Here is a 10,000-nt window from a genome sequence, read left to right as displayed (position 1 = left end):
AGAATTAAAGAGGAGGAGGGGTGTAATTAAGTAAAAACTTGGTGGCCATTGGGTCTCCTTGTCTCTATGCAAGAGTCGCCTGAAGTAGGCCCAACGGCATCCAAGTTTTGAGGAATGGACTTTGTCTTTTAACTTCAAGAGCACCAGCATATTGGAGATTACTTATTCAACAAAGAGGAGTGCTCAGCATTTCTCTCTCTAGGGGGTATTAAGTATTGGGGGTTACACAGTACACCCCAAAATTACAGAAATGACTCAGGAGACCCAATGCAGTGTGGGCAACATGTACCACCACCATCATCATCAGGGGTGGACATGGCGGGTTGACCTGATGACCACACCCATTCTGCCGGGCTGATGAGCTGAAATCACCTGTGTTAGCAGCCAAGGCAGATGGAATGCCTGGCAGGACTTTGATTTTCTGTTTGTCCTCCCCAGGACTACAAAGTTACAGAAATTTCAGATTGGAAATGCCCAAAAAAATAGCGCTTTCATTCTTAATGGTCCAAAGCGGAACATTTTTAAGTGGGCAAAATATTGGGTTATCATTTTTCATGAACATTTACCACCAACATCAATTTCAAGTATTTGAGTACTCTATAACTGGTGCACCTGTGAAGTAATCATTATGATGAGCTGATTCAGAGCTGGTTGGATCAAAAGTGGCAGGCCCTACCAAGGTCCTAACTCCAATACTATGCCGCTAACCCGGGTTCGAATCCGGCCTGGATCATTTGCGGATCCTTCCCCGTCTTTCTCTCCCTAATTGTTTCCTCTCTCTCACTGTCCAATCGAAAATAAAGGTATGAAAATCCTTAAAATACTTATTTAAAAAGTGGCAGTATTTTATTACTTTCTGATGGCAGGATTGAGACCTCTGACTATGGCTACCCTTACGGCCTCCGCACATCGGTTCCGACAGCACTGCGGAGCACTTTCGCTTCTGACACAATTCCGACCCCCAAACCCAATTTCACACGAACATAGCATGGATAGTCAATTGGCGGCTCCGACAAAATAGAACTTGTCTTTAATCGCTTGCCGACATCGGGGAATGTCCGCGGACATCGGCGCCGGTGTGCAGGGTTGTATTGACAACATTGGAATCGAACTTTGGGAGAGCAGTGCTCAGCACTTTGTCGGAGCCGATGTGCAGAGTCCCTTTCTGGCCAGTTTGAAGATGGGATAGAAAGGGCAGGCCGGAGAAGTCCAACACAGTGGACCTTTAAGACCCCTGCAGCGGCCGAGGCAATTGCAAACGATCGCTCTGGTGACGAATGACCCCCTTTAAAGCCGTGATAATTACCGTCCAGTCCACCTCACAGGCCATTAGAGAGCAGGAGTAATGGGGATCCAATATGCAGCTTTTACGGCCATGTAGACAGCGCTTTTAAAGACATCCACTCTTTTACAGCCATTTAGAAATGTGCTTTTTAGTAATGTATTGCAAAAAAGTGTAAAACGTTTGTTAGTCAAAATGTTACATTTTGACTAACTACTTACATATGGAACAACTACAAGTAGATTTTTTTATTTCGGTTTTATTTGATTTATTTAGGTGTTTGTTATAATGCCAGTGGCTGTGATTATTTCTGTAGTCACACAGACACAAAGGCTGTACCTCTGACCTCTACACAACACAAGGGCAACCTCTGTCCTGTCATGTTTACTGTTCATGACTCGATCAGCACACACACACGCACGCACACACGCGCACGCACTATACTGTACATACCTCTAGCATATGTGCAACCTCCATCCTATGCTGTGTGCTGCCCTATGACTCTACGAACTCTATATTCGGGTACTCTATGTTGAGATATATGCGTTCGTTCAATTTTTGGGGGATTTGTTAAACTATATACTATGACACACACACACACACACACACACACACACACACACACACACACACACACACACACACACACACACACACACACACACACACACACACACACACACACACACACACACACACACACACACACACACACACACACACACACACACACACACTGCACGTAGCGTCCATGTACCTCTAGCATCTGTGCGACCTCGGTCCTCTGCTGGGCGGTGTCCTGGGACTCGATGAGCAGCTCCTGCAGCAGCGGCTGCTTGTACAGCTGGCCCACCAGCTCACTCTGCAGACGCTCCTTCACATGGTTCACCAGGAAGTGCATCACCGTCTTTGGCACACTGCACACACACACACACACACATAAGCAGTGGCATATGTGAATACACACACTAGACACACAATAACACACAATAACACACACACACACACACACAATACAGTATGTGAATACACACACACGCACGCACGCACGCACGCACGCACGCACACGTACGGTAGGCACAAACACACATGCACATACACAGCCACAGGAGCACAATCAGCACATATGAATACACATAAAGCACGTAGACAGACACATAGACACATAACCTCAGACACAGACACAGACAGACAAACACAGAATTATATACAATGCACACAAAGGAGAAAGCAAAGACAGATTGATGTATTGAGTACACTATGGTTTGACTAATTGCTGTCTGAAAGCAGTGCCTCAGCGGAGGTGATGGAAGTCCTCAAACCAGGCCAGTGTCTTCACGTGTGTTTTCGTTGAGCAGGAACAGATGTGTTTTCTCACCGCACACACAACTCTAAACTTCAGCTTCAAAAAACAAACACACTGTGTGGGGGAATATCCCTTTGGTAGATCTGCAGCATTTACACATGCACCACAGCAGCTTTTGCATTGTTTTTCGTTCCTAATCTGTGGCTCTATTTTCCTTTTGTTCTAACCCGATGCCTTTCACATCCTCTCTCGGGCGGGCCACACAGGCGTAGGGCAAAACAAAAGAAAAACAAAGACAAAATGAAAAAAAGAGAGAGAAAAAAAAGAAAGACTTAAAAAAACCCAAGAAGGCGCTGGCTCCTCTCAGTGGCGTTCATGGAGAATGCTAATGAAGGGGATTAATGAGACTTATCAAGTGGAAAACTAAAGAGAGCAGAGGGGTCAGGACAAACAGAGAGAGGGAGGGAGAGAAGAAGAGAAAGAGAAGGAGATGGAGAAGGAGGGGGGAATGGGGAGGCAGAGAGAGAGACACACACACAAAGATAAAGAGAAAGAGAGAGAGAAGGAGAAGGAGGGGTGAATGGGGAGGCAGAGAGAGAGAGAGAGAGAGAGAGAGAGAGAGAGAGAGAGAGAGAGAGAGAGAGAGAGAGAGAGAGAGAGAGAGAGAGAGAGAGAGAGAGAGAGAGAGAAAGAGAGAGAGTAATCAGAGAAAGAGAGAGAAAAGGAGAGAGATATAAGGCAGAGAAAGAGGGGGGAGACAGAGAGAGAGAGAGAGAGAGAGAGAGAGAGAGAGAGAGAGAGAGAGAGAGAGAGAGAGAGAGAGAGAGAGAGAGAGAGAGAGAGAGAGTTAAAATAGATAAAAAGTGAGATGGAGAGAAAGAAATGAAAATGAAAGAGAAACACATAGAGGGAAAAAAGAGAAAGAAACAGCACAGCCCTCTGAGAGTCTCTGAGCTTTGAGCCGTGCCAGGCAGCGCAGCAGGTTAAACCAAGGTGACAACGGCTTCAAATTCCAGAAACAACTTTTTATTAGGAGCCATTCCACTGCCATAAACAGAGCTACAGATGGCCACAACACAAGCAAGCTTTTTAAAAAAATCTCTCTTGCTCTGCCTCTCCGATGTGCAGTAATGCAATCTATGCTTGTCATTAAACCATAAGAAACAGTAATAAACCAAAGCCTTAGTTGTGGTCACAGTTCATCATATGGCTCGAGCGTGATAGAGGCTATACGGATCACGCAATGACCAATCAGAACAACAGGGACCAACCCGCCCCATTGATTCAAACAGATGAAAAAAAACCTGTGATTGGAGGTTGAGTTTGCCGTCCTTTTGTGTGGTGGCAATGTGCATAGTCATCCTGCCTTCGTTTAGTGTCACGTAACAATGTCATTCGACAGTAACAAAACTGGCCTTGGTAAAAGTTGTGGGTGACGCGCACGTATGTGTGCGTGTGTATGTATGTGTCCTCTGAAAGCAAGACTGTCCCCAGGCACTGCTGGAAGTGCAATTGCCAGCTCTTTTCCAGCACACAGACACGCACACATACACTTTTTTCCAACTACATAATAACTTGGAGCTTCCTGGTAACCTCAGGCTTTAAAGTCCACCTTTGCCCGCGAGCAAAGATAGCTTTATACACGTGTGTGTGTGTGTGTGTGTGTGTGTGTGTGTGTGTGTGTGTGTGTGTGTGTGAGAGAGCTTGACTGACATGGAGCGTTATGGCCTGTCAGGGTGCCTCAGTAAGCGGGTGAGAGAGCCATAACGCTCCAGCACTAGACAGGGGCCGTGGATCAGTCAGCTCTTCTTGTCTGTTCACACACCTTAACGTCTTAAGCTCCATTCACAAGGGATTATCTTCTACAGGCAGACATGGGATAATGCTTAATAGAAACGCTCGCATACATGCACACACATGCAAGCGCACACACACACACACACACACACACCAACTACTGAAACTGCTGATACCTGTGAGTGACAATGACATACACGAAACCACTGTGTGACAGGCGTGCATAATGGACAGACCAACACTGTGCGAGGGGCAAGCTAACTGGCCAATCCTGTGATGCGGACGGACAGTCTCACTCACCTATCCTGGATGTTCTTGCGCACGATGAGGAAGTAGCACTTGATGAGCCGCTGGATGACCTCACAGTCTCGCTGCTCCCGCGCCGACAGTTTACGTGCAATGGGTACTGCCTGTGACACACACACGAACGTACACAAACACGAACACACACGAACACACACACGAACACACACACGAACACACACACGAACACACACACACACACACACACACACACACACACACACACACACACACACACACACACACACACACACACACACACACACACACACACACACACACACACACACACACACACACACACACAGCAAAGATGTCAGGCTGTGTCCCATTTCTTCCCACTCACACTGAAGGAACAACAAATTAATACATACAGGAAGTCGCAAAAATATACACAGTATACACACTTCCTATCATTGTAAAACAGGCGTATATTATAATCTATTTAATTTTCAAAGTGTTATAGAGTCTGCAGACACCAATGTACTGTTTTGTCACTGTCTACTCTAAAACGAATGTCTACGGTAAAGGCTATGCCCTGAGATCTGCAACAATCACTGAAATTGAATAGCACTATTGAAAGGGATTTCACAAAAAATCCAAAAAAATTATGTCTGATTCACAATGTCAGCAGTGCCTGGAACAGAATGAATGTTTGAGAAAAGTTGGAGATAAAACAATAAAAAACACTTTCAGTGCTATTGCATTTGACATGAATTAAAAAACCACATGCTCTACAATGATCTGAGGTGTGTGTACATTTTGGGACGCTCTGTACATTTCACAGCCGCTCAAATCCTGTGACCCATGGCAGGTAGGTATAAGGTTGTTTCATGCATCACAGAGACCTTGCCACACTAGCTCCTCTGTATATCACGCCTGCCTGCCCGCTTTACCTTGACTCTCGTGGCCTCCTTTCATTTTTATTTTGTTCTTTCAGTCGGTAATGTGCTCTCTTGCTTTGATGCGCTCTTTTGTTTCGCATCATGTTGTGCCTCACCGGGATACTTCTCCATACACAAAAACATCAAAGGCTTTAAAATATGATATTTTCCTGCAAATAAGGATAAAACACCCACCCTGCCTCTAACCCATCCACCGTCTGTCTCTAGATAGATAAATGGTCTAACACAAACAGTCAAGGAGACAGACAAACAATCAAACACAGACAGTCAAATAAACAACATGGAAAGACAAACACTGAGGCACAGACAAAACAAATTTAACGACCCCACCTTGCCAGAATGAGCGTAGAATTTTTAACTCTTCCACATACTCTGTCAACATCAACATCTGTGCATGGCATTCCACTGCACTGTGTTAAGCTGACACTCCATTACCTACACTGACTCAACAGTGTATTAATTACTGTTCCCCTTTAACGATGTGTTGGTGTTTTGCTCAAGGGCACTTCAACCGTGCATGATGGCCATGGCAGAAGACTGATTCTGCACTCTCTCAGTCAAAATTACTTCCTACTGCAAGAGAATCAAAGCTGCTATGGCCTGACCCACTGACCAGATCCTTGGAACACAGTGTGGAGCTTGTTGATTTGCTCAAGGACATACCTATGTATGATGGAGAGGTAGCATAAGGCACACCAACCATGTATGAAGGACCCAGTAGGATATTGTTTTCGTCACTCTCCCAGTCACATTAAGGGTTTTTCCATATACAACCCGGCTGTGCCGCACCGTGTCCAGCTCAGTGGTACGATCAAACCAGCCCTGTTTGTGTATCCATTACAACCCGTGTTGCCCGGAGTATGGTTGGAGTTACATTTTTGGCATTGTCACATAAGGCTGACAGATATTTCACAGATCGAAGTAGGCTATAACTTAAATTCAGCGACAGCATATTAGGATACTACAATGTTGATTTCTACATTTGATTTTAATATCAAAGTAATACATACAGTGTCAAACTAAAGAGCAGTCCAAGAGAGTTGATCTGGTGAATGCCATGATTTTTTTTTTATTCACTGGTGAGGACGAGCTGACATGGATTCGGGGTAGTAGGCAGCAAAAGACTCGTTCAGCTCGCAGTGGAAATTACCCTATTTACTTCCTACTGTTATAGAAACGAACATGCAACCACCACTGGTCTACAATAAAAACCATAGAACCTCTCTGATGCAAACATCTGATCTCCAACCCCATCATTAGAACACAGTTGTGTAGCAAGTGATGAGATTCAGTACAATAGCATTTGCTCCAGTCTGGGGTTGATTGGTTTGCTCAAGGGCACTTCAGTCGTGGATGATGGAGCGGTAGTATATGGTGTATCAATCATGAATGATGGGGGCAGGAGGACACTGGGTCTTCACCCTTCTTTCACATTTATTTCCATCCTTAGCTCTTAGTGCAGATGGGGTCACTGGCGGGGGTATTCACCATTTGCTGAAAATACTCAACTACATCATAATAACATTGCTATGACATTACAGAGAGCCTTAAGTAACAGATTAAGACAGTGGTTTTCAAATTGGGGGCCGGGGACCCCTGTGGGGCCGCGAAGGGGTGCTAGGGGGGCCGCGGCAGGTTGGCAGGAAAACTATAGCACAATTTTTATTTAAATTAAGCCCGATTCGGACGGGACTTTTATTACCTATGGACCCCCGGTGATTCGGAATTATTACGGAGAATGTCTGAGTTTTAGTCCTGTGCGAATGTGCCATGTCCATGATTCGTGAGGTAATAATTCCGCCGTGAATTACCTACTGTATTTCAGCGAAACACAGACGTCCTGGGGTAATTTCACATAGACGCGCCGTCTGTATCCCCTTGTAATGTCTGTGAATTGAGTGAATAACAGACGTTTATTTATCCCGTCCGAATGCGCACCGAAAAATGACGGGGGTCTGGGGGTAATTGCGAATTACCAGGGGTCAGTAGGTAATATTTATCCCGTGCGAATCGGGCTTAAGACTGCATTCTTGTAGAAAATGCTAAAAGTGGGCTTGCCTTTTGGGCCAAAGCATAAGTGGGTTTTTTTTTGTTTATAAAGCGATGTTGTGAGGAGGGGCAAGACACTGGCAGCCAACCATGTGAGCTAATTTTTTGACCAACAGCGGTCTCCAACAATCAGAGGTTGAGTTGTGTGCAGACAGGGTTGTGCAGCCAGGGGAAAACAAAAATTGATAACCCATGTATAGCATTTGTAGTAAAAATAACATAATCTAACTTTGAACACTGAAGAGTAACTGTCAGAACCCTTAATTGGCAACACCTGTTCAGGTTGATTCACTAGGCCCAGCAGCTAACTAATTAGTCCTCACAGCAAGCAGTGGTTGCCATTGGGGATTCTACAGCAGAGTTCTAAAATTCAAAAAATTGACAGTTACTCTTCAGTGTTCCATGCCTGCCACACCTGTTTTGGTTCTAAGTAGCCTACTGACAGTTAATGTTGTGCAGTAAAAAGTACACCAAAATAAACCAAAATAACCTTAACAATATTCCCTTTAAAGGCCAACTTCCGATTAAACACAATTTTACTCACTCCTTTTGAAGATCGGACGGTCAGCCCAAGTTAAACTCACTTGCAAGGCTCTCATAGCGGTGCGTCACCTCGCCTGGCTGTGTTTCCTGGTGTTTCCCAATTGACATAAATAATGCAGAGAAACGAGCGAATCACGAAAGCCTTTCTGTGTTTCGTCACGTCGAAAGAAGGCGTTGGCCACAAAGGTTTATGTCGACCCATTTTTCTAAAAACATGTCGAGTAATTTTTTTCTGCTTGTTTTCAATACAAGCAACGTCTGGTGGCCCGAAATCTAGCTTAGCTTAGCTATCAGCTGGTTGCTACTCTCAGGTACACACACAGCACAAAGCCTCATCCATAGAGCAAGTCCACTCTGGTTGCTCCGTGCCTGCAGCTCCCCTAGGGGTCGCTGTCGAAAGAGCACAGCCCTGAATGGAGCATGCACGCCTCCGTTGGCGCCCCTATAGTGCAGTACCACCCGGGGAAGTGGCGACTCTGTTTCCCATTACATTCTCTCCAAAAACAGGAGGACTGAGCCAATCAGAGACGCATTTCCACGAGAGCTGGAAGAGTGAGCCAATCAGAGACGCATTTCCACGAGAAACACGGAACACCCTCTCGTTTCTCCACAAGCCACCTTGCTGGCTTTCAAAAACGGCTTGAAACAAAGCAACCAGAACGTTTTTTTTAAAACAGGACCAACGCGTAACACATTCAATAACAATGGGGAACACAGCAATATTAATCAAATGACGTTGAGAGGCCATCTTTGAAGAACTGCATTATAATAATATATTGCATCTCTGAACATTACCTCTATTGTTGTCACATTATTATTTTATATATTCCAGTGGGGCACTGTCTAACAGACCTAGACTATGATTTTGAGAAGGGATGCAAAGAAAAATAGTGTGGCATGACCCATGTAAGGTGGGCCTTGGCTGCAATATACCCTATGTGGGGGGCCTTGCAATGGTGCCTTGGATTAAGACACAGCCATTACAAGTGAACAATGTGGCCTAATGGATAAGGTGTCTGACTTCGGATCAGAAAATTGAGGGTACGAGGTCGCTCTGTATTTCCAAGCCGTAGGGATAGCTTCTGGCACACGCCATTGGGGGCTGCACGGGTGAGGCATAAATGCAATTTCATAGTGTGCAGTATTCACTTGTGTGCTGTGGAGTGATGCGTGACAATGACAATGGGGGTTGGAGTTTCACACTTGGGCTTCCACTTTACAATTTTGGTGACAGTAAGGTTACAATATAGGCTCTGCGCTAAGGGGTTAATGCAGACCTCTGATCCTCTCCAACTCTGTCATAAGAACATAGAGTGTGTATGTGACAGTGTGACCATCACTAGGGTTGTGGGTGTGCACTGAGTATCATGCCAGCAAGCCTGGCTCGCAGGGTTGCAAGTAATGACATTCTGCTCAATACCCATTGAGCAGTGTGGGATTGGTTGATTTGCACAAGGCCCATGGAGTGGTATAATAGGACATACCGGCCATGTGTGGTGGCTCCAGTGGGACACTCGTTCTTCACTCCAGTCAAGTTTACTGTATTTCCTTCTGTACGGGAATCAAACCTACGACCCTCTGACCACCCTCCCTGACCCCAAGGTCACCTCCCTAATCATTACGTCACAGCTATGGAGTCAGTAATAGAATTAGGATTTATGCTCCCCTCAGTAAAGACATTTTGAGCATTGAATACCTTGCTGGCATTGAATGCATTGAATGAGCACGAATGCGTTTGCTCATTGATTCTAGAACTGTATTTATGTGAGCACACTGGTAGTGTTCCAGTTTGGAGAGCTGCCGGCCCCCTCTGCA

General features: G+C 45.3%; 1 protein-coding gene across 3 annotated transcripts in view; it reads right to left on the bottom strand.

The window, feature by feature from the left end:
* The window catches only part of si:dkey-32e23.4 (dynamin-1-like protein), a 57,539-nt gene that overhangs the window by 1,399 nt on the left and 46,140 nt on the right, over nt 1–10,000 (bottom strand). For all 3 annotated transcript variants that reach the window (XM_063195753.1, XM_063195752.1, XM_063195754.1), the window contains 2 exons: nt 4,686–4,795; nt 2,040–2,199 (listed from right to left, as the gene is read on the bottom strand). In XM_063195753.1, coding sequence (XP_063051823.1) covers nt 2,040–2,199; nt 4,686–4,795 — 270 coding nt within the window. The remainder of the gene's footprint in view (nt 1–2,039; nt 2,200–4,685; nt 4,796–10,000) is intronic.

The sequence above is a fragment of the Engraulis encrasicolus genome, chromosome 3 (genome assembly GCF_034702125.1).
Source record: "Engraulis encrasicolus isolate BLACKSEA-1 chromosome 3, IST_EnEncr_1.0, whole genome shotgun sequence".
In the NCBI taxonomy this organism is placed as follows: Eukaryota; Metazoa; Chordata; class Actinopteri; order Clupeiformes; family Engraulidae; genus Engraulis; species Engraulis encrasicolus.
This window is presented reverse-complemented; position numbering and strand designations above follow the sequence as displayed.